This window comes from Rhinopithecus bieti, unplaced genomic scaffold, assembly GCF_001698545.2.
Source record: "Rhinopithecus bieti isolate Rb0 unplaced genomic scaffold, ASM169854v2 scaffold_12642, whole genome shotgun sequence".
Taxonomy (NCBI): domain Eukaryota; kingdom Metazoa; phylum Chordata; class Mammalia; order Primates; family Cercopithecidae; genus Rhinopithecus; species Rhinopithecus bieti.
In genome coordinates, this window is record NW_016807465.1 from 407,945 (window position 1) to 430,719 (window position 22,775).

Below are 22,775 nucleotides of genomic sequence, written 5' to 3' on the forward strand. Positions count from 1 at the left end.
TAGGTAAAGGTTTAACTAAAATTGTTGAGGCTGTGATCTCATGAAGGAAATTGTTTGAAGTATAGTTTAATGGAACAAACTAAAAAAGACAAGAGAAAATTCAGTTGTGGGAGGCATCAGTTTTTGGAACATTTTCCTCCTCCAGGATTTGAAAATAGAGAATTGGGCAGCTTGTGTGATTATGAGTAGCAATATAGTGACATTATTATTGTCAACTGGAACTTCAAAACAATAATAAAAGCAACAAATAGATTTGATAAAGAAGCTCTCATTTCTAATGTTCCTACATAAGGTTTATTTCAGGCCAATTTTATATCTGACCATATATAAAAATGCCTGTACAAAAATGAATGGAGAGTTTTGAATTTTTTCAGCTTCATTAGCTCCTGAATTGTCTGCCATGCGTCCTTCTTGTTCCCTTTGTGCTTTGAAAGCACATTATCATGCCACACAGCAAATTATAGTGTGGGTCTTACTGAGATCTGGGTCAGGCACCACTTTGGAAATCTAACTAACTTAAAGGGACTTGCCACTCAGAGTACCTGTTTTTGGTAGGATGTTGGATAAATCTGCAAACATCTTGGACATAAATATTTTTTACTCTCAGATACTAAGTAAATTGCTTTTTTCTCTCTACATGCAATACTTTAGAAGTTTCCTGATTTTAATGATTATTGACTTTGTATGTCATTGCAGCTAGATTGCCCTGCCCTGCCTCATGCCAGAAAGACCTGCCCATTTCTCATAATATATTACTACTCACTTTGTCATCTTTAGCTGAAGGTGAATTAAAAGTTAATAGGAGCCGGGCTTGGTGGTACACGCCTGTAGTCCCAGACACTCAGGAGGCTGAGGTGGATCACCTGAGCCCTGGAGTTCCAGGCTGCAGTGAACCGCACTCCAGTTTGGGTAACAGAGTGAGACCCTATGTCAAAAAAAAAAAAAAAAAAAAAAGCCAGGCGTGGTGGCTCACGCCTGTAATCCCAGCACTTTGGGAGGCTGAGGTGGGTGGATCACCTGAGGTCAGGAGTTGGAGACCAGCCATGACCAATATGATGAAACCCCTCTCTACTAAAAATACAAAAAATTAGCCAGGCATGGTGGCTCATGCCTGAAATCCCAGCTACTAGGGAGGCTGTGGCAGGAGAATTGCTTGAATCCAGGAGATGGAGCTTGCGGTGAGCTGTGATCGCGCCACTGAACTCCAGCCTTGGCGACAGAGCAAGACTCTATCTCAAAAAAAAAAACAAAAAAAAAAACAAAAAGAGAATAGGAAGAATTTTTCTGAATGAAGGGAAAGGGAAGAAAAGGTACAAAGCAGTCATAGGTCTAGAGACCTTTAGGCTATGAATATAATCTTTAATACAATACTACTGATCAGTGTGGGAGCAACTATAAACTGACTTCTGTGGTTCACTGATGCACTGAGTTTCTGGGATTAGGTGAGGTCATGGTAAAATACAAATTATGACCAACGTAATGCTTATAATCTAGATGTAAACTTATTTGGAAAATATAGGTAATTTTCTTCCCCAATTCAGAATGCCCAAATATTCTCCATCCTTTGAGGAAGTGACTTGCCTCCCATTTTCTTCATGTAGATTGTTTTTGCTCTCTCTGTATTCGTTTAGACACTTGTTGCTGAAAGCAATAGAAACCCAGTTTAAATGGCTTTTAATAATTTTTTTCGAGTAACCAAAAAAAAAAAAAAAAAAAAAAAAGAAAACCACAGTGGAATTCAGGACTCTGAATTCCTGACAACTCTGCCAGAATGTGTCTTGTCTTTACTGTTTGTCGTCTGCAGTGTTGGTTTTGGCGGTGGCTGCTGCTGCTGCTGCTGCTTCTGCTTCTTTCTTCTTTCTTTTTCTTCTTTCTTCTTCTTCTGTCTTCTTCCTCTTCCTCTTCTTTCTTCTTCTTCCTCTTCTTCTTTTTCCTCCTCTTCCTCCTCTTCCTCTTCTTCTTCCTCTTCCTCCTCTTCCTCTTCTTCCTCTTCTTCTTTCTTCTTTCTTCTTTCTTCTTTCTTCTTCTTCTTCTTTCTTCTTTCTTCTTCCTTCTTCTTTCTTCTTTCTTCTTCCTTCTTCTTTCTTCTTCGACTGAGTCTTGCTCTGTCGCCCAAACTGGAGTGCAGTGGTGTGATCTCAGCTTACTGCAACCTCTACCTCTTGGGTTCAAGTGATTCTTGTGCCTCAGCCTCCTGAGTAGCTGGGACTACAGGTGCCCACCCCCAAGCCCAGCTAATTTTTGTCTGGTTTTGGCTTCGTCTTAGCCTTGTGTTCTCTCTTTGTTGGAGGCATGATGGCTACAGCTGCTCTGACCTCTACTTCCTCTTTGATTCAGGGGATCATGTGGGGACTCTCATTATAAAATGTTTTACAAAAGCCTTGTTATGTCTTGTTGACTCCAACTGGATTTTATGCCTATTCCTAAAGCAAAATCACTGTGGCCAGGGAATATGATGTGCTGCATGGCTTGGACCTGGAACCTTAGCCAAAAATGGCATGGATGTATCATTACAGGTGGAACATCAGAACTAAAGTTAGGACTGTTGTCAGAAGAAGGAAAATAGTTGCTGAAGGAGAAAACAAAACATGTTGAGGAAATTATACTCAAAGAGTTATAGACATTATAATGATGGGGACTTGGGTAATACTCATGTGTTGAATTTTCCCAGAGAGCCAGTGAAGGCCTAAAGTGGGAGAAGGGGTAGGGGACAGTAGATGGGATATAAATACTAAATGAGAAGGAAAAGATCCTGGGATGCCGGGTAGGCCCAGCTGCCTGAGATGGGAAAGTCTCTGTGGTTAATAGGCTTGTGACCTGCTGGCTCCTCATCTTTCAGAGGAGGCAACAATTGGAAATGCCTCTTATTGGGTTCAGGGATGTGGTGAGTGGTGTAAATCTGAGGTTGGGTTTTGACAAATTTAGAGACCAAATGTTTTCTTCTGGCCCTCAGTGAGCTATTTGATGGGAGTGTTTCTTTTTCTTTTTTCTTTTCTCTTTTCTTTACTTTTAAGAGATGGAGACAGGGCCAGGCACAGTGGCTCACGTGTGTAATCCCAGCATTTGCGAGGCGAAGGCGGCTGGATCACCTGAGGTCAGGAGTTCGAGACCAGCCTGGCCGACATGATGAAACCCCGTCTCTACTAAAAATATACAAAAATTAACTGGGCATGGTGATGGGCACCTGTAATCTCAGCTTCTTTGGAGACTGAGGCAGGAGAATCACTTGAACCCAGGAGGCAGAGGTTGTAGTGAGCCAAAATCGTGCCATTGCACTCCAGCCTGGATGACAGGAATGGAACTCTGCCTCAAACAAACAAACAAACAAAACCCTAAAAAACAAAAAGAGATGGAGATAGGGGGGTCTCACTGTCTTGCTTAGGCTGGATTCAAACTCCTAGCTTTAAGCAATCCTCCCACCTCAGCCTTTTGAGTAGCTGGGACTACAGGCACAAGCTACTGTGCCCAGCCAATGGGAGTGTTTCTAAAGAAACACACAGCATTTCCATCCAGGCCCCCTGGGAGGCCAATGAATGAACAGAATTGAGAAGGTGAGGAACCAAACTTAATAGACTGAAGGACTCATCTGGCACACACAGTGCTTTATAATAATTCAAATTGTTTGCCAAAGCTTAAAAATCAAATTTCACCTAAAAATATGGATCTGTGACTTCCCTTGAAAAATCAGAAGATCTAGCAACCCTGGGCCTCATTCCTCTTGGCAACTGTCCACTGGAGCTCAGCAGTGGCTGCTCCTTTTCAGAGCCCTTCCCATCCCCTACCAGGTCTGAATCATACTTCTGACTTTCCCTGCCTGGCCCTTGTAGGCTTAGAGATGTGGATGGGATTTCCAGGGGACAAGCATTATGGACACATTAAGGAAGGGGTAAAGGTTGGGAGTCAAATGGGGAGGGGCCTCTTTCTTCATCCAGGATTTCAGGAACTAGGAAGAATATTCATGGCTGTAGATAGGAAGTGTTGCTGAGCTTGTGGCCATGAGGCATCATTGTTCAGCGGGTCCTCAGAAGAACTGATTCCCACTGTGTGGATTCTAATTTCCTCAGCTTACAAGTTATCTATCACCCAGTGTTGGATTTAGAGAGGACTTAAGTACTGGGGATTAAGTCATTCCCTTTCTTTCTCCCCTACAAATAGTTCCAGTCAGTCTCCTATTGATACTTTTTATTGTGCGTTCGCCAGTAAATCCTACTTTGCACCATTTATATATACTTTTAATCTAGTTTCCTATTTTTCAGCTAAGAAAACTTACTAACCTTGGCTCTGCCAGCAGAGGCAAAGATTTTTGTGCCCCTTGAACAGGCTGCAGTGAGGGAGCAGTGCCTGAGTCCTCGGAGGCGTGGCAAATCCATTAGCGCATCTATCTGAGTGGAGCTGAGGGCACAGAGTAGGAGGCCGGGGGACCAAGTTGAGTCATACGTTTCACATTGTCCCTCTTTGCCTAGGCCATCCCTTCAATATGTACTTCCTCACTGATCACTTGAAGTGTTTGGGTTTCAAAACTGAATAGCGCCTGTTTGGTGTTAGCCATGGATAATGGTAGAACTCTGAGATAAAGGCCTTGTGAGAAGAGACTACGTTGTTGTTGGTTTTTGTTTGTTTTTGGCATGCTGATTTAGCCATTCAGTAAGCAACTCTAACTCTGCACACTCATTCATTCAGTTGCACAAGTCAAATAACATTTGAACCTTTGTGCTTAAGTGATCAAATCCCATGTATTAAAAAGTAAAGTCAGAGCTGAGGTGCCAGCAGCTTTCATTTCAATATGTTGTCTTTCCTTGGGAAAGTTATTTCCTCTAAGCCCTTCTGTACAGCCTGTTTTGGGTCCGCATCCGTATTTTCTTCACCAAATACTTGCTGACTCATTGCATGTTTTTACATTGTTATTCTGGTAACTGCTGCCCCAACTTGCAATTAGCTTTAATGAAGAAAGGGATAATTTTGCTGCAATGTGAATCTTTCTCATATCAAATGCTTTTCCAAGAGCTTGTTTCTGTTTTCTTCAAGTCTTTGGTCTTTGTCTTTCTCTTATTCTTGTTTTCTCTTAAACTCATGCATGTGAGTGTGTGTGTACATATGCATAGTCTCACCCACCCCTTTTAGCCTTCTTCTCACATCACCATTCCATATAATACAATTGCCTTGGTTACAATTAGTTCAGAAACTTTTTTTTTTTTTTTTTTTTTTTTTTGAGATGGTCTGGCTGTGTTGCTCAGGCTGGAGTGCAGTGGTGTGATCTCGGCTCACTGCAGCCCACACCTCCTGTGCTCAAGTGATCCTCCCACCTCAGCCTCCAGAATGGCTGGGACTACAGGCTCAAGCCACCATGGCTGGCTAATTTTTATATATTTTTTTAGTAGAGATGGGGTTTTGCCACGTTGCCAAAGCTGGTTTCCATCTCCTGAGCTCAAGCGATCTGCCCACCTCCATGTCCCAAAGTGCTGGGATTACACGTGTAAGCCACAACGCCTGGCCTTAGTTCATAGACTTCTAACTTAAGGCCATATATGATATATGCTGAATAACTCCTATAATACGTGGTATATAGTATAAAAGAGACTCCTTTATATCCAGATTTAAACAGAAAGTGAATTAGAAGATGATTCTAATTTGTTCATCAAAGAGCAATAATTGTAAGATTGTACTATTTACAAAAAATCCGTTTAAATTAAACTTCTCATCCATTTACAGTTGAACCTGATAAGCGCTATGTTGTATGAGTACAGTTTTAGGAGAAACTGATTCTTACTCATCTTTTTATCTTCATTGAGCCAAGCCAAATAGGATGTATTTGTTGAATACATGAATGAATGAATGTAAACTCCCTTACTAGGGGCCACATGTTGGGACTTTTAAGTAAGTAGTAGAAAACTCTTGGTGGTAAGTCTAACAGCCCAGTCCCAAATTGCCAATGCATGGGAATCCTCCTAGAGGATCAGTTCCTCTTCCACTTTTCTTTTCTTCTTTTCTTTGTTTCTTTCTTTTTTTTGTTGCTGTTGTTGTTGTTTTGTTTTCTTTTTTGAGACAGAGTTTCGCTCTTGTTGCCCAGACTGGAGTGCAACGGTGCGATTGCGGCTCACTGCAACCTCTGCCTCCTGGGTTCAAGCGATTCTCCTGCCTCAGCCTCCTGAGTAGCTGGGATGACAGGTGTGCACCACCACGCCTGACTAATTTACTTCCACTTTTCTTTAAGCACAAATCATTTTAAATGGAACCTTCTTTCACCAATTAATGCCTCTTTTTTCCTTGCCTAATCCTCAAGTGTACCGTGACACAACCAAATATATATTTAGAAAGTTAAGCACATTCTAAAAGAGACTTTTGAAAATTTAGATAAAATTGGATTTGATCTTTTCTCCTCCCTCAAATTTCTTCCTTGAGCCTTTTAAGTTTACCAAAGTTAGAGCAGTTCTTTATGACTGGCAGAATCTAAAACCCTTCTTAGAACAGTTTCAGGAAAAAAAAAGGGAGTAGAAACAACCCTGAATTGCCTTGAGACTGACAATGTGAAAATCACAACTGTTACCATTCTTTTGTACCCTTCCAGAAAATGTTTTATAAACATACAGCTGATACCATCACTCTCCTTTCCCTGCCACACTTACTTTTCTGCATCTTGTTTTGTTTTTTTGAGAGTACAGATGCTTCTTAACTTACAGAGGAGTCCCATTCCAATAAACCCATCGTAAGTAAAAAGTGCATTTTGTACACCTAATCTACTGAGCCTCATAGCTTAGCCTTGCCTACCTTAAATGTGCTTAGAATGCTTACAGTAGCCTAAAGTTGGGAAAACTTTCTGACAACGTGGTAAATGTAGAGTATTAGTTGTTCACCCTTGGGATTGCGTGGCTGACCGTGGCTCACCACCTCTGCCCAGCATGATGAGAGTATCATACCGCTCTCTGCTGACTGTGTATAACTTCCGCACCATTGTGAAGTTGAAAAATTCTAAGTCAAATCATCGTAAGTTAGGAGCTGTCTGTGTATCTTGAAGATCCTTTTATATTTTTCTATTTGTTTCATTTTAATGTCAAAGGATTCAAAGCAACATCTTTACACTTATTAACTATAAAACAAAGCTTTAAAATAGGAAACAGCATTGTATGGGTTTTGCTTTTTTGAGAAGTTTGCTTTTGCCTGATTATAGGAGACTAAAAATATTTTATGTAATTAACAAATTATATAAATTTGAATAAGCATGAGCAAAGAATATAACCCCAGGTTTATTTTTATCGTTTCAAATGCAAGGTCAACACAAACACTGGTAATTTGCAGTCTTTCTGTGGAGTGCAAATGCTAAAATTGGGCACTATTTTTAAAACTTGAGGCAAGGGATAGCATTTTGAATACAGGAAAGGATATACAGGATGACTGAAACCACAGAGATTCAAAGCCAGCCACAACACAACTAGCATTTTGCAGACCCAGGGAATTATGCTTAACAATCCTTAAAAAAACGATTTAATCTATTTGAACACAAAATAAGTATGCCTGTAAATAGTTTTAAATATACTAAAGCTTTCTAAAGGTGAGAATCCAATGAAATGAATATTTAATGCTAAGATGTAAGAACCTGCATCTGGGGAGTAAGATGACTTCTATTTACTCCTTTTTCTACTGACTTGAGCTCTTTAGAATTTTTTTAAAAACAGTATAGAATTAAATAGCAGACAGTAGTATATTTAAAACAAGACCAAAAGATTTAATTGCACATTTAATTAGAACCAGGCTCCAGAAAAATTGTAAGAGATAGAAATTTGTGATTTCTAAAGAACACCACAATTTCTGAATAAATTTGTGTACAGATCACAAATGAGCCATACTCCTAGAGGGCTTCACACAATTTAATATAATTTTTCAATGATGAATGAAATTTCAGTGGATAAATTATTTTGAAAATTGATGTGCTTCACTGAAAAATTAGGGATGATATTGAACCTTCTATATAAATACAAGTCTATAAAAGTGTATAAAAAGAGGATTTTCCACTAAGCTTCAATTCCTATTGTTTTATAAAGCACTTGTTGACACTTATTTTCTGAGGCATATATTAACTGTCTGATAGAACTAAGTGTTTATGAGGAATACAATATAATTTGTATTCATCTTTAGCTGTACAGTGAATAGACAAGCCACTAAGTCATTTTAAAATAAGAGTTGTGGCTACTCTGTGGAGTAGCCATTCTTTTATTCCTTTACTTTCTTAATAAACTTACTTTCACTTAAAAAAAAAATAGGACAGCTCTTACACTGTTGGTGGGAGTGTAAATTAGTTCAACCGTTGTGGAAAACAGTGTGGCGATTCCTCAAGGATCTAAAACCAGAAATACCATTTGACCCAGCAATCCTGTTACTGGGTATATACCCAAAGGATTATAAATCATGCTGCTATAAAGACACATGCACACGTATGTTTAGTGCAGCATTATTCACAATAGCAAAGACTTGGAACCAGTCCAAATGCCCATCAATGATAGACTGGATAAAGAAAATGTCACACGTATACACTATGGAATACTATGCAGCCATAAAGAAGGATGAGTTCATGTCCTTTGCGGGGACATGGAACATGGATGAAGCTGGAAAACTCATCATTCTCAGCAAACTAACACAAGAACAGAAAACCAAACACTGTATGGTTCTCACTCATAAATAGGAGTTGAACAAGACGAAGTACATGGACACAGGGAGGGGACATCACACTTGGGGCCTGTTGATGGTGGGGACTAGGGAAGGGATTAGCATTAGGAGAATACGTATGTAGATTGATGGGTTGATGGGTGCAGCAAACCACCATGGCACATGTATACTTATGTAACAAACGCTGCATGTTCTGCCATGTATCCCAGACTTAAAGTATAATAGAAAATAAATAAGAGTTGCATTGCTAGATATTAGAGTCTAAAAATGTAAATAATTCACTTTTAGATATTTATCACGAATAAACATGGAGAAGAATAAAGATTTATCTGAGGGATGTTCATTGAAGCATTATTTGTTTTTTTTTTAATGAAAAATAAAAAGCAGTGCAAATACTCTGAAAGAGGGGAATTTACCAAATAATTATGAGAATATATGTAGTCATTAAATATTATGTTGATGAACCAAGCCATGAAAAACATAGTGACAATGTGTTATTACCAACAAAAGGTGTAATATGGTATGGTCATGTTCTCACACCCCAAAAGGTACACATGTGTTTTGAAAGAGGTCCAGAAGGGGGCCAGGCGCTGTGATTAACATGCTGTTATCCCCAGCACTTTGGGAGCCCTGAGCGGGTAGATCACTTTGAGGTCAGTGAGTTCGAGACACAGTCTGGCAACATGATGAAACCAGATCTCTACTAAAAATACAAAAATTAGCTGGGCAATAGTGCCTGAATCCCAGCTACCGAGGCTGAGGCAGGAGAATCGCTTTAACTTGGGAGCGGAGGGTTGGCGTGAGCTTGATATTTGCACCATTGCACTCCCAGCCTGGTGGAAGAAGCGAGACTCTTGTCACATCAAAAAAAAAAATTAAAAGGCCCGGGCGCGTGCGTCAAGCCTGTAAATCCCAGCACTTTGGGAGGCGAGACGGCGGATTCACGAGGTCAGGAGACTCAAGACCATCCTGGCTAACATGGTGAAACCCCGTCTCTACTAAAAAAAATACCAAAAACGTGAGCCGTGCGAGGTGGCAGGCACCGTAGTCCAGCTACTCCGGAGGCTGAGGCAGGAGAATGGCGTAACCCGGGAGGCGGAGCTTGCCGTGAGCTGAGATCCGGCCACATGCTACTCCAGCCTGAGGCCGACAGAGCAAGACTCTGTCTCAAAAAATAAATAAATAAAATAAATAAAAATAAAATAAATAAAATAAATAATAAAAATAAAAAAAGAAAGTGGGTCAGAAGGATAAAGACAACGAAATGATATTTGTCGATACTTCTGGATAGTAGGATTATGAGTAATGTTAATTTTCTGTTTGGGACATTCGTTATCAATTATTTTCTGTAATGAACACACACCACCTAGTGACTTTTCCTATAGCCCAGTTTTACGTAATTTTTTCCTTTTTAGTTTGTCTTACCTGCTCAGAATACGAAGCCCCCCACCCCCTCACCGCTCAACTTTCAAAGGCCGAGACAGGAGGACTGCTTGAAGCTAGGAGTTCAAGACCAGCCTGGACCACACAGTGAGATCCTGTCTCTACAAAAAACTTTTAGCTGGGTGCAGTGGCACATGCCTATAGTCCTACCTATTCAGGAGGCTGAGGTGGGAGGATCACTTAAGCCTAGGAGTTTGGGACTGCAGTGAGCCACGATCATGCCATGTAAAAGAAGAGCCCCACAGACCCTCAGAGACTTCACACGGGGAAGGAGAAAGAACGTGGCAGTGGTTGAATATTGTGAAGCTGAATGTTAAAACCACACATCCCATTATAAGATAAGCAGATTCTGAATTTACCTTTTTTGTGGACATTATTCGTGTCTTAAAAAATTTACTTTCTGACCTTATGCTGTACATTTATAAATGCTCTACTTTTCTCAAACTTGAAATGCATTGCTTATTTTCTTGAAATTGTGGGGCAAAATGCAAATAGAAATTAATTCATTAGGCTGTTGAGAAATATCTGTGTAAAAGCACGAGGTAAGAAAAACAGGTGTTTCTTCCCCTTATTGAGTCTCAGTTATAGTTTGGCTGGCCTATGCTGAGAGATTGTTACCAGGAGACCTACTCCTATTTGTTCTTTGTCAGCCATATCTCATAGATAATTTCTCCTAGAGAATGTACTTCCTCTGTACCTTATATTGCTTAGATAAATGTTTCCAAAGGTTTCATGCTCTTTTTATAATATTGCTTTTTCTAGATATAAAGACCTGAAGATAGTCTTTTCTGTCCAAAGATGGAAAACAGTACTACTACCATTTCTCGGGAGGAGCTTGAAGAACTACAAGAAGCATTTAATAAAATAGGTATGCTTGAGAAAAAGTAAATACGATATTACTGGTCTGCTTGATGTCAGACTCCAGGAATGGAACAATACCTTTTATTTCATCTACCACCACCCAATTACCTCCAGATTTATTCCTTTTTTTCTATCTAAGTTTCACTGGATTCTCTCTTTCTGAAAGATAAGCTAAGACTGGCTTGAATTTCTAGGTGAATTGGACTTTGAATTCTTTGATCATTTCTTTGCAGAGGATAATCCAGGTTAATGAATGACAGTGTAACTGAATACACTGAACACGGTATCCTTATTACAGAGAGAAAAAATGTAAAAATACTTCCTTGTGTATAAACTGAACTCTGGCCTTCACATCTTTGTCACTAACTATAACACTTTCTGACTTCATGCAGAATATTTTTAAAATCTCAGTATTGTTTTTAAATGCCATATATCTTATTTTCCTTCTCCCACATGCATAATTTAGAAAGTCTTAGTATTGTTTTTAAAGGCCGTATGCCTTATTTTTCTTCTTTCACTTTTTTTTTTTTTTTTTTTGAGACGGAGTCTCGCTCTGTCGCCCAGGCTGGAGTGCAGTGGCCGGATCTCAGCTCACTGCAAGCTCCGCCTCCTGGGTTTACGCCATTCTCCTGCCTCAGCCTCCCGAGTAGCTGGGACTACAGGCGCCCGCCACCTCACCCGGCTAGTTTTTTGTATTTTTTAGTAGAGACGGGGTTTCACCGTGTTAGCCAGGATGGTCTCGATCTCCTGACCTCGTGATCCGCCCGTCTCGGCCTCCCGAAGTGCTGGGATTACAGGCTTGAGCCACCGCGCCCGGCCTCTTCTTTCACTTTTTATAGCCATTTAGTGTTTTGTGTTTATGACATTATCATTTTGACAGTTTTGTATTTTTCTTCCAAAAAATGTTCCTCATACTCTGTTGGATCTCAATTCTTCTGCAGTTTGCTCTTAGGAAACCCATGGTAAACAAGGAGAATGCAAATACCTTTTTTTTTTTTTTTTTTTTTTTGCTTTAGTTTGCAAATGCATGCAAGTGAAAGGTGAACCCAGTGAAAGGTGAGCGCAGTGAATAGACATTGGGACAGTGACACCACCACGTTTGCCCCTTACTCATCAAGCTCCTTCTCTAGTGTAATAGAGCCCTCCATGAGAAACAGTCATATGCTAGATCAGGGAGGAGAAAATGATCACCGCTGGTCTTGTGCTTAGATTTCTCACAAACCTAATAATGACTAAACTTAATGTGAGTAAAATATCATGCAGCATGAGTTTTACTGACCAATACAAAGAAAAAAAGATATAAGTTTAAAAAATAAAGCACTCCAAAAAAAAAAAAAAAAACCAAAAAACTGTAAAACTGAGGAAGCTCATGTTTTATAAATCATTACTGTGAAATAAAGTAAATTCTACCGATCTCTGGGCTTTTCCATGTCTCCCTGGGAATGGCATATTTGTCATTAGAGCATTGTATGAATATGGTACGATTTTCAGAAAACAGTCATACATTTTATAGAGAATTATATGTAGTGTCCAGAATCTTTTCAAGACAAAAACTGGGCAATTGTTGAAATGTTCTGCTCATTTTGAGCACTGAAACAGAGGAAGTAATAAAAATGTATCTCATAGTTTGATATTTCTGTTATTTTATAGATGCAGTTTGGTAGCTTGAATAAAAGTTCTACCTAGGTCTTGGTAAAATAAATGAATGAGTAATATATTTACTTTGTTTAGCACACCAACTGTAATCTTTATGATTCATGAACATATTAATATAATATTGCAATATTTATTTAATGACATATTGAATAAACAATTAACTGATGGAACAATTCTTTTTTTAAACAAAAGCTTGTATTGAGGGCTGCCTTTCAATAGATGGTAGTGAGGGAGCTGCTCTGCTATGTACAAAATCCCGACCCAGAAGCAGGTCCTTGATAGAACAATTTTGACAGCAAGATAATTTGTTCTGTTTGAGCAAAGCAGTAACACTAGCAGAATATGTACTTGCTGACTTTATTTACAAGACAAACTGCTACTCTGTGAACTCAGAAACCTCTGCTAATTTCTGGCACACTTTTCTCAGGGACAGTGGGACATGGCCATCCAATGTTATTAGATGGAGTATTTTGGGGCCACTGGAGAGAAGGGGCAAGTTAAAATATTTCTCAGTATTGTTTCTTTTTGAAATTGTGGTTAAATATACGTAACAGAATTTACCATTTTAGCCATTTTTAAGTGTATAGTTCATTAGCATTTAGTACATTCACATCGTTCTACATTCATCACCACCATCCCTTTCCCAAACTGAAACTCCATATCCGTTAAACAATAACTCCCACCTCCTGCTCCCCCAGCCCCAGGTAATCATCATCCTACTTTCTGTATGAATGTGACTACTCTAGGTACCTCATATAGGTGGAATCACATAATATTTGTCTTCTTGTGACCGACTTATTTCACTTAGTACAATGTCCTCAAGATTCATCCATGTTGTAGCATGTGTCAGAATTTCCTCCCTTTTTAAGGTTGAATAATATTTTATTGTATGTATATGCCACATTTTGCTTATCCACTCATCCAGTCATGGCCATGTGGGTTGCTTCCACCTTTTGGCTATTGTGAACAATGCTATGAACATGGGTATACAAATACCTGTTCAAGTCCCTGCTTTCAATTATTTTGAGTGTAAACATAATAGCGGAATTGCTACATCATATGGTGATTCCATATGTAATTTTGTGGGGGAACTACCATACTGTTTTCCATAGTGGAAGCACCATTTTACATTCCTACCAGTGGTGTACCAGGATTCCATTTTTTTCACATCCTCTCCAACATTTGTTTTCTGGTTTTTTTTGGATAATAAGCATTCTCCTGGGTGTGAAGTAGTGTCTTATTTTATTTGCATTTTCCTTATGACTAGTGATGTTTAGCATCTGTATGTGCTTATTGGCTGATTGTATATCTTCTCTGGAGAAATGTCGTTTCAAGCCCTTTTCCTATTTTTGAATCAAGTTGTTTTGTTTTGTTGTTGTTGTCGAGTTGTAAGAAAGTCTTGTTTTCTTTTCAAACTGTGACCTTTATAGTTATTTAATGTAAGCCTTTATTTTCTCACCTTTAAAATGGGGATGACATTAGTAACCACCTCAAAGTTGTTGTAAGAATTTCGTGAGATGGCCAGGCGCAGTGGCTCATGCCTGTAATCCCAGCACTTTGGAGGCTGGGGCGGGCAGATCACGAGGTCAAGAGATTAAGACCATCCTGGCCAACATGGTGAAACCCCATCTCTACTAAAAATACAAAAGTTAGCTGGGTGTAGTGGCTTGCACCTGTAGTCCCAGCTACTCAGGAGGCTGAGGCAGGAGAATCACTTGAACCCCAGAGGCAGAGGTTGCAGTGAACTGAGATTGCACCACTGCACTCCAGCCTGGCAACAGAGCGAGAGTCTGTCTCAAAGAAAAAAAGAAAAAAATAATTTCATGAGGTAAGTCAAGTTCTTAACAAGTCACTTGGCTAAGCATATATGTTCATTAAGTGGTTTCTATTAGTTCTTGTCATGTCACACCAAAACCACAGAGGGTCTAGGGATGGAGCTGGGAGCTTAAGTCCCCATATCTGTCTTCAGAATCCTAGCTCTTAACTAATCTTTTTAGCTTAACACGATAGTTATTAGGCAAATAACTTCCTCAGTCTTGTTTGTTTTAAAATATTTCCTACTATTATGCTGGTTTAGAAATAAGCCAGCCTAATCTATGTGCATATTTCAGAATTATGGGAAACAGTTCTGAACTGGTAATGTAATGAGATTTTTCTCTAAATTCAAAGAAAGCAATATTATTGCACTATCAAGCAACTTAGCTTCCTAGCTGACTTTTGCAATTATACCAATATCTTGGTTATCGGTGGTTCTAGTTTAGAAATATTCTATCATTCTGAACAGTATTAATTCTAAAACTTTCATATGAGCATTTCAAAGAAAAGTTTCTCTCCTAACCATTAACTCCGTGAGTATGGCAGCTCTTTTATTAAGAATAACAAGAAATATAGGAAACAAAGCAGCTATTACCAGATGAGCAAAGAGAGCCTATCCAAGGCAGATCCAGGCAACAAAACAATGCAAAGCTCTGCTGTCAACTCTCGGCAGAAGTGTTTTGTGTCACTTTTGTTCTGAGTCAAGAAGTGATACCCAGTCTCTAGGGAAAACCTAGGGAAGGGCATCTCTCAATGATGACATGAAAACACCTGGAAACCTGTTTCCCAAAGTCCAAATATAGTTGTGAATTTCTGGAACACCTAATCTCAAATGACATCAAATGATTCAGCATACATAATGGTATCATGAATACATAATGAAGCAGCAATGAATTATTGACAGATTAAACAGAATTGCCACCAAGTGAAATGTAGAACAGAAATATCTTATGTGTATTTTACACAGCACACATATTTTATGTGGAATGTGGGGTCAGCAGATTCATTTTCTAAATTCCCTCAAGAAGTTAAAGTCTGAGTGGGTGCTCCCTTTTTAGCTACCTGTGACTTCCTCATGCTTAGTCCTCTTTTTTTTTTTGAGATGGAGTCTCACTCTGTTGCCCAGGGTAGAGTACAGTGGTGCAATCTTGGCTCACTGCAACCTCTGCCTCCCAGGTTCAAGTGATTCTCCTACCTCAGCCTCCTGAGTAGCTTTGATTACAGGTGCCCACCACCATACCCAGCTAATTTTTGTATTTTTAGTAGAGACAGGGTTTTGCCATGTTGGCCAGGCTGATCTCAAACTCCTGACCTCAGGTGATCTGTCCACCTCGGCCTCCCAAAGTGCTGGGATTATAGGCTTGAGCCACTGTGTCTGGCCTCCCCGCCCCCCAATGCTTATTTCTTTGATGCTTAGCCATGTGCTAAAACTGAGTTTTCTATCAGAGTAACAGTACCCTTAAAATATATATGGTGGCCCCAAATCTATGGGGATATAGCAGGGAAACCCAACCCGATAATTCTTTGTGGGTTCTTTTCTATCTTCCCTAAGTGTCGGCCAGTCTGAGAAATAAAGGGAAGAGTACAAAAGAGAAATTTTAAAGCTGGATGTCTGGGGTAGACATCACATGTCGGCAGGTTCCATGATGCCCCCCAAGCCACAAAACCAGCAAGTTTTTATTAGTGATTTTCAAAAGGGGAGGGAGTGTACGAATAGGGTATGGGTCACAGAGATCACATGCTTCACAAGGTAATAAAATACTACGAGGCAAATTGAGGCAGGGTGATATCACAGGACCGGGGCGAAATTAAAATTGTTAATGAAGTTTCAGGCATGCATTGTCATTGATAACATCTTATCAGGAGACAGGGTTTGAGAGCAGACAACTGGTCTGACCAAAATTTATTAGGTAGGAATTTCCTCATCCTAATAGGCCTGGGAGCACTATGGGCTTAATAAGCTGGGGGCTTATTTCATCCCTATCTGCAACCGTAAAAGACAGACGTCCCTAGAGCTGCCATTTTAGAGACCGCCCCCTAGGATCGCATTCTCTTTCTTAGGGAAGTTCCTTGCTGAGAAAAAGAATTCCGAGATATTTCTCCTATTTGCTTTTGAAAGAAGAGAAATATGGCTCTGTTCTGCCCGGCTCTCAGGCAGCCAAGACTTTAAGGTTATGTCTCTTGTTCCCTGAAAATCGCTGTTATCCTGTTCTTAAGGTGCCCAGATTTCATATTGTTCAAACACACGTGCTCTACAATTTTTGTGCAGTGAATGCAATCATCACAGGGTCGTGAGGTGACATACATCCTCAGCTTACGAAGATGATGGGATTAAGAGATTAAAGTAAAGACAGGCATAGGAAATCACAGTAGTATTGACTGGGGAAGTGATAAGTGTCCATGAAATCTTCGCAATTTATGTTCAGAGACTGCAGTAAAGACAGGCGTAAGAAATTATAAAAGTATTAATTTGGGGAACTAATAAATGTCTATGAAACCTTCACAATTTATGTTCTTCTGCCATGGCTTCAGCTGGTCCCTCTGTTTGGGGTCCCTGACTTCCCGCAACAGGAATAAACTCCATTTAAAGATATACAAGGGTTTTGTTTTGTTTTTGTTTTTGTTTAAAAGATGGGGTCTCACTCTGTTGCCTAAGTTGAAGGGCAGTAGTGTAATCATAGCTCACAACAGCCTTGAACTCCTGGGCTCAGGTGATCCCCTCACCTTAGTCTCCCAAATAGCTGGAACTACCAAGCCTGACTTAAATATGAGTTTTTAAAATAAAGCATATAGCATATTCTGTACAGTTCAGGTACAGGATAAAAGGTTACTGCCACCTGTGAAACAAATGTGGAAGGCTCTGTCTGCATGTCTGTGAGTCCTCCCAAAAAGCCTTCTTAGTGTACATCTTCAACAAAGATTACAAAATATATTTGATGATATATCTTTACAGATATTGACAATAGTGGGTATGTCAGTGACTATGAACTTCAAGACTTGTTTAAGGAAGCAAGCCTTCCTCTGCCTGGCTACAAGGTGCGAGAGATTGTGGAGAAAATTATATCAGTTGCTGACAGCAACAAAGATGGCAAAATCAGTTTTGAAGAGTTTGTGTCAGTAAGTAATCTAATCCTTTTGGGCTACTGATAATCTTGGTTAAAGCAGAATTGTAATAATGTCATCACTAGCTTTGGTTAAATCCAGCTTCAGAGGCCAGAAAAAGGACTGCTTTAAAATGATGATAATGACGATAACTATTATTATTGAAATAATTTCCACAACTAATTCATAAAACAAAGGAAAAAAATTATTCTCAAATTGTTGGAATGGAAATCAGGTTTAGATAACAGTAGTTCATTCCCTAGAATAACTAGGTGAGTTCAATGCTTACTGTCCATTAATATAATTGAATATTTATGAAATATAAATTGTCTGACTTTGCATTCTTTATTGATTAAGCAGGTATTTTAGCTCTTCTCTTCCTCGAAACTTTGCTAGGCACTGTGAGTAATTTGATGAGTGAAAAGAAACGTGATCCCTGCCTTCATGGAGTTTATATGTGTTGGGGAGACTGCATTGCACAAATTGATAGAAGATAACTATGAGAATTGCTATGACAGAGTGGTACAGGTCCTGTGAGAGTTTGTGGTAGAAGGAATTGAATTTGGAGGCGAGGCTGGATAGTGCAGGGACTCAGGGAAGGTATCCCTACAGCGTGAAGACTGTGATGTGTTCTGAAGAAAGATTTTAAAAGTGAGTTGCGGGAAAATGAATAATGTGGGAGACAGGTAGACATGACAGCATGTGTAGAGGCCCTGTGGCTTTAGAGATGGTGAATATTCTCAAGCAACTGAAAGAATGTTTGTGTGGCTGGAGCTGAGATGGTAAGGGTAAGGAATGTAGCTGGGGAAGTAAGTCAGAATCAGGTCACACAGGGCCATGTCCAATTTTTGTTTTTGTCCTAAAAGCAATAGGAAGCCAATGAAGTGAGAAGAATAGAATGTGAAGTGACAAGATCAGATTTGCATTTTAAAAAAACCCAATCACTTTGCTGCATGCAAAACTGATTGAATTCAGTCTTGCCAATCTCTGGTGAGTCCAGTGAGAAAGTGATTGGGAAAGGGAGTTTCTGTAAGCCTATGTTATTTCCTTTAAGAGCTGACTTATTTTAACATGAATACATTTGAGATGTTCAGCCAGGAAATATCTTCATTAAGGCATTCTTTTATTTTTAGCATGTAGTTAGTTATTTCTTAGGTTTTCAGTACAAAAGATTATGGCAACCCAAGAAGAATAATTTCAGTGTGTTCAATTTAAGCTTAGTTATAAAAAATTTATTTCACTGTTTGGGGTTCAAGTATTTGTCTATTTTGTGTTATTGGTAAAATGATGAAAGTTATCTGTGAATACAAGCAATAAGTACAACTGACTAGTATTTAATTTGGTATTATTTCTTATTAAATAAAGAAATATAAATAAATATCCTTCATCTTGTCAGGTTTTTGTTATCTGATTCTCAATTTTACTTATGTTCCATTCCAGCTAATGCAAGAATTAAAAAGCAAAGATATCAGCAAAACATTCCGAAAAATAATTAACAAGAGGGAAGGGATTACTGCTATTGGAGGAACTTCATCTATTTCCAGTGAGGGCACACAGCATTCTTATTCAGGTAACTGACTCCTCCAAATCTGATCTTTTAGTCACTGATTCATTCATTAAGTGACATGTTTAATCAGTTCTAAGATGCCACTCATTGTGCTTCATACCATTATTTTATGTGCCATTGAGGAGAAAAAAATAGTGCAGAGCACAGTATAACATGCCATTGAATTTGAAATGCATGTCAGTTTCAGAGACGTCAAAATGAAAAATCCTAGAATCATTGAAATCAATGAGTTCCTACTATGGATCAGGCTCAGTCTACAGAAAAAAGATTATAAACAACAAAGTGGAAGTTGTTTGTACTCCAGCATTAGATGTATTTAAAAGTGGATTTTGAATGACTTTTCATCCTGACTGATGAGATGGCTTTACTTTTAGACCTGAGCTAGGAATGGTGGAGAGGCTTATATTGCAAGGATTTTTCTCTTCCATTTTCTGAGATCTGAGATACCTGATTCACCTTTTATCTAATAACCAAGTGACTAGAGAGCATAGCACCTGATTTGCTTGATCTCATTAAACCACTGGACCATTGCCCCGTGGGAAATGCAGAGGCATATTAACTTTTAAGATGAGGTATCTTCCCCATATTAAGCTATCTAAGATGTCTAAGAACCTTTGGCCAAGTTCTTTTTGTTCATACGAACATAATTAGAACTATGCTTTTTGGCCTTTTGACAAAATTACCTGTAACCTTTTCCCCTCTTTCTTCATTTCAGACCTGAATCTGTTAATTATCTTCTTGATTCTGTCCCTTCCTAATTGGATTTTCCTCTAGTGATACACTCAAATTTCTCTCATCTATTGTATGTTTTTCCTAATTTTTCCCATTAGGGAAGCAGCCATGAAGGCAGAGGTACATAACTGTTACCTTCACTTTTTGAAAGGTATTCACCCCTTAACCCAGTTTCTGCCTGTCATTTCTACTGAAGTGGCTTCTTTTTAAAGACAAAAAAACCAAATTATTGAGGTATAATACACATTCAGCAAAGTGCTGTAATCTTAAGTATACGGCTCAATGAATTTTTCCATGTGTATATATTCATGTAGCTGCCAACCAGAACAAGATATGGAATCTTTTCATCACCTGAAGACTCCCCCATCCCCCTAGTAGTAACTATTCTTCTCTAGAGGTTACCTCTTTTCTGATGTTTGTCACCATAAATTTTTGTTTATTTGTTTATTGAGGTATAAGATACATGTAGTAAAGTGTGTGACGTGTACTATTCTTTTTTTTTTTTTATTAAAAAAAGTTTTTTTTTGAGACGAGCTCTGTTGCCCAGGCTGGAGTGCAGTGGTGCAATCTAGGCTCACTGCAAGCTCCATCGTCCAGGTTCATATCATTCTTCTGTCTCAGCCTCCTGAGTAGCTGGGACTACAGGCGTCTGCCACCACGCCCAGCTTTTTTTTTTTTTGTAGTTTTAGTAGAGTTGGGGTTTCACCATGTTAGCCAGGATGGTCTTGATCTCCTGATCTCGTGATCTGCCTACCTCGGCCTCCCAAAGTGCTGGGATTACAGGTGTGAGCCACTGCACCCAGCCAAAGTGTGCTATTCTTAAGTATATGGCTTGATGATTTCTTTAACCTATGAGTACACCTATATAACTATTCTCTAGAAAAAGATACGGAACATTTAATGGCTTTTATAAAAAAAAATAGCAGCTTTATTGAGATATAATTGACATACCACAAAATTCATTTTTAAAGTATACAGTTCAATAGTTTTTAGCATATTCATAGTTGTGCAATTGTCATCACTATTTAATTTCAGAACACTTTCATTACACCAAAGAAAAAACACCATACTCGTTATCAGTCACTCCCCATTTCCTTCTTCCCAAAGGCTCTGCAACCATTAAACTACTTTCTATTTCTATAAGTTTCCCTATTCTGGAAATTTTATAGAAATGGAATCATACTGTAGTAGCCTTTCATTTGATAGGCTTCTTCACTGGCGTAATATTTTCAAGGCTCATCCATGTTGTCACTGATATCATACTTCATTCCTTTTATTCTGACTGCAGCCTCGACCTCCAGAGTTCAAGGGATCCTCCCACCTCAGCCTCCCAAGTGCACAACCATGCCTCCCAAATGTGCACCACCATGCCCAGCTAATTTTTCTATCTTTTGTAGAGATGGAGTTTTGCTATGTCACCCAGGTTCATCTTGAACTCCTGGGTTCGAGCGATCTGCCTGTCTTGGCCTCCCAAAGTACTGGGATTACAGGTGTAAGCCATGGTACCTGGCCCCTTCATTCCTTTTTATTGCTGAATATTCCATTCTATGGCCAATACCACATTTTGTTTATCCTTTCATCAGGTGATGGACACATGGGTTGTTTCCAGTTTTTGGCTATTATAAATAATGCTGTATGAACATCATGAATGCATTTCTATGTGGACATGTACTTTGAATTCTCGTAGGCATATACTTAGGAGTAGAATTGCTCAAATTTTTGTTAATTCTACGTTTAACATTTTTAAAGAACTGTCAAATTGTTTTCCAAAGTGGCTACACTCGTGAGGGCGATCTGGCTGTGACATCTGTCACCCCATTGATTGCCAGGGTTGATTTGGCTGATCTGGCTGGCTAGGCAGGGTCCCCTTCCTCCCTCACTGCTCCATGTGAGTCCCTCCCGAAGCTGTGTGCTCAGTCAAAGAGGATGACCATCCCCAACAGAGGTTGACTGGTCTTTGGTTAAAGGTATACGAGTAGTTGCACTCCCCTGCTAGAACCTCCAAACAAGCTCTCAAGGTCCAAAGTGGCTGCACCATCTTACATTCCCACCAGCAATGTATGAGGGCTCCAGTTTCTTCACTTTCTCACCAACACTTGTTTTGCCCATTTAAAAAATTACAGCCATCCTAGTGGTTGTGATGTGGTATCTCATTCCTGGTTCCTATACCTGAAACATCCTTTCTTTCCTTGCCTATATTCACCTATTGAAAACCTATATTTCAAATAGTAACTTCTCCATAAAGCCTTTTCTTGATCACCCTAACTAAAAGTGATTGCTTTTTTTTTTTTTTAAATTCTGAAAACATTGCATATATATTTCTGGTGGTGTGTGTATTTCCCTTATATCACATTTCTTTGTATATTTGTTTTATAATTACACTAAAAAATTCCTCAATGGCAGGTACAGTATTTTAGTGATCTCTGAATACCTAGACTCCAAATCCTTTTAAGGAGGTATGTATGAAGAGGCAAGAAGATAAGGCAGATTATTATATATACAAAGAGGAAATATTAGTACATATTTGTGTTTTTGTTGGCTTGTGTGTGTATGTATGGATTAAATTTTGGGGGTACCTGCAAAATATTCCCTTGGGAAAATTACCTAATTCTAGGAACTGGGGCAACAATGGAGAAGGCCAACTCATTATGTGCTACCCTCTGATGGAAATGGGGATTATCTACTTTAAGGATTTATACTCTTAAATGAGTTTTATATCTACAGAATAATAATAAAGCTGTACAATGTTTTTACTTTAAGTTCCTTCCTATTTTCCCTACTGCATAACCCAACAAAATTTTCTACTTAAGATCAATGTACCCATACTAGAAGCCATGTGTTGAGAAGTTGGTGGATGAAGATGGCCAAGGATAGTGCTGGTGTCTAGATTTGTGTCCTTTTTTTTTTTTTTTTTTTTTTTTTTTTTTTTTTTTTTTTTTTT

The 22,775-nt window shown here is 39.0% G+C and overlaps 1 protein-coding gene across 5 annotated transcripts in view; it reads left to right on the forward strand.

Moving 5' to 3' along the window:
- PLS1 (plastin 1) overlaps nucleotides 1-22,775 on the forward strand; it is a 137,015-nt gene that overhangs the window by 72,966 nt on the left and 41,274 nt on the right. For 4 of the 5 annotated variants that reach the window (XM_017882274.1, XM_017882272.1, XM_017882271.1 and 1 more), the window contains exons 2-5: nucleotides 10,074-10,188; nucleotides 10,864-10,969; nucleotides 17,387-17,550; nucleotides 18,976-19,105. In XM_017882274.1, the coding sequence (XP_017737763.1) occupies nucleotides 10,900-10,969; nucleotides 17,387-17,550; nucleotides 18,976-19,105 (364 nt within the window). In that variant the 5' untranslated portion in view covers nucleotides 10,074-10,188; nucleotides 10,864-10,899. The remainder of the gene's footprint in view (nucleotides 1-10,073; nucleotides 10,189-10,863; nucleotides 10,970-17,386; nucleotides 17,551-18,975; nucleotides 19,106-22,775) is intronic. The other variant, XM_017882275.1, reaches the window with a different exon arrangement.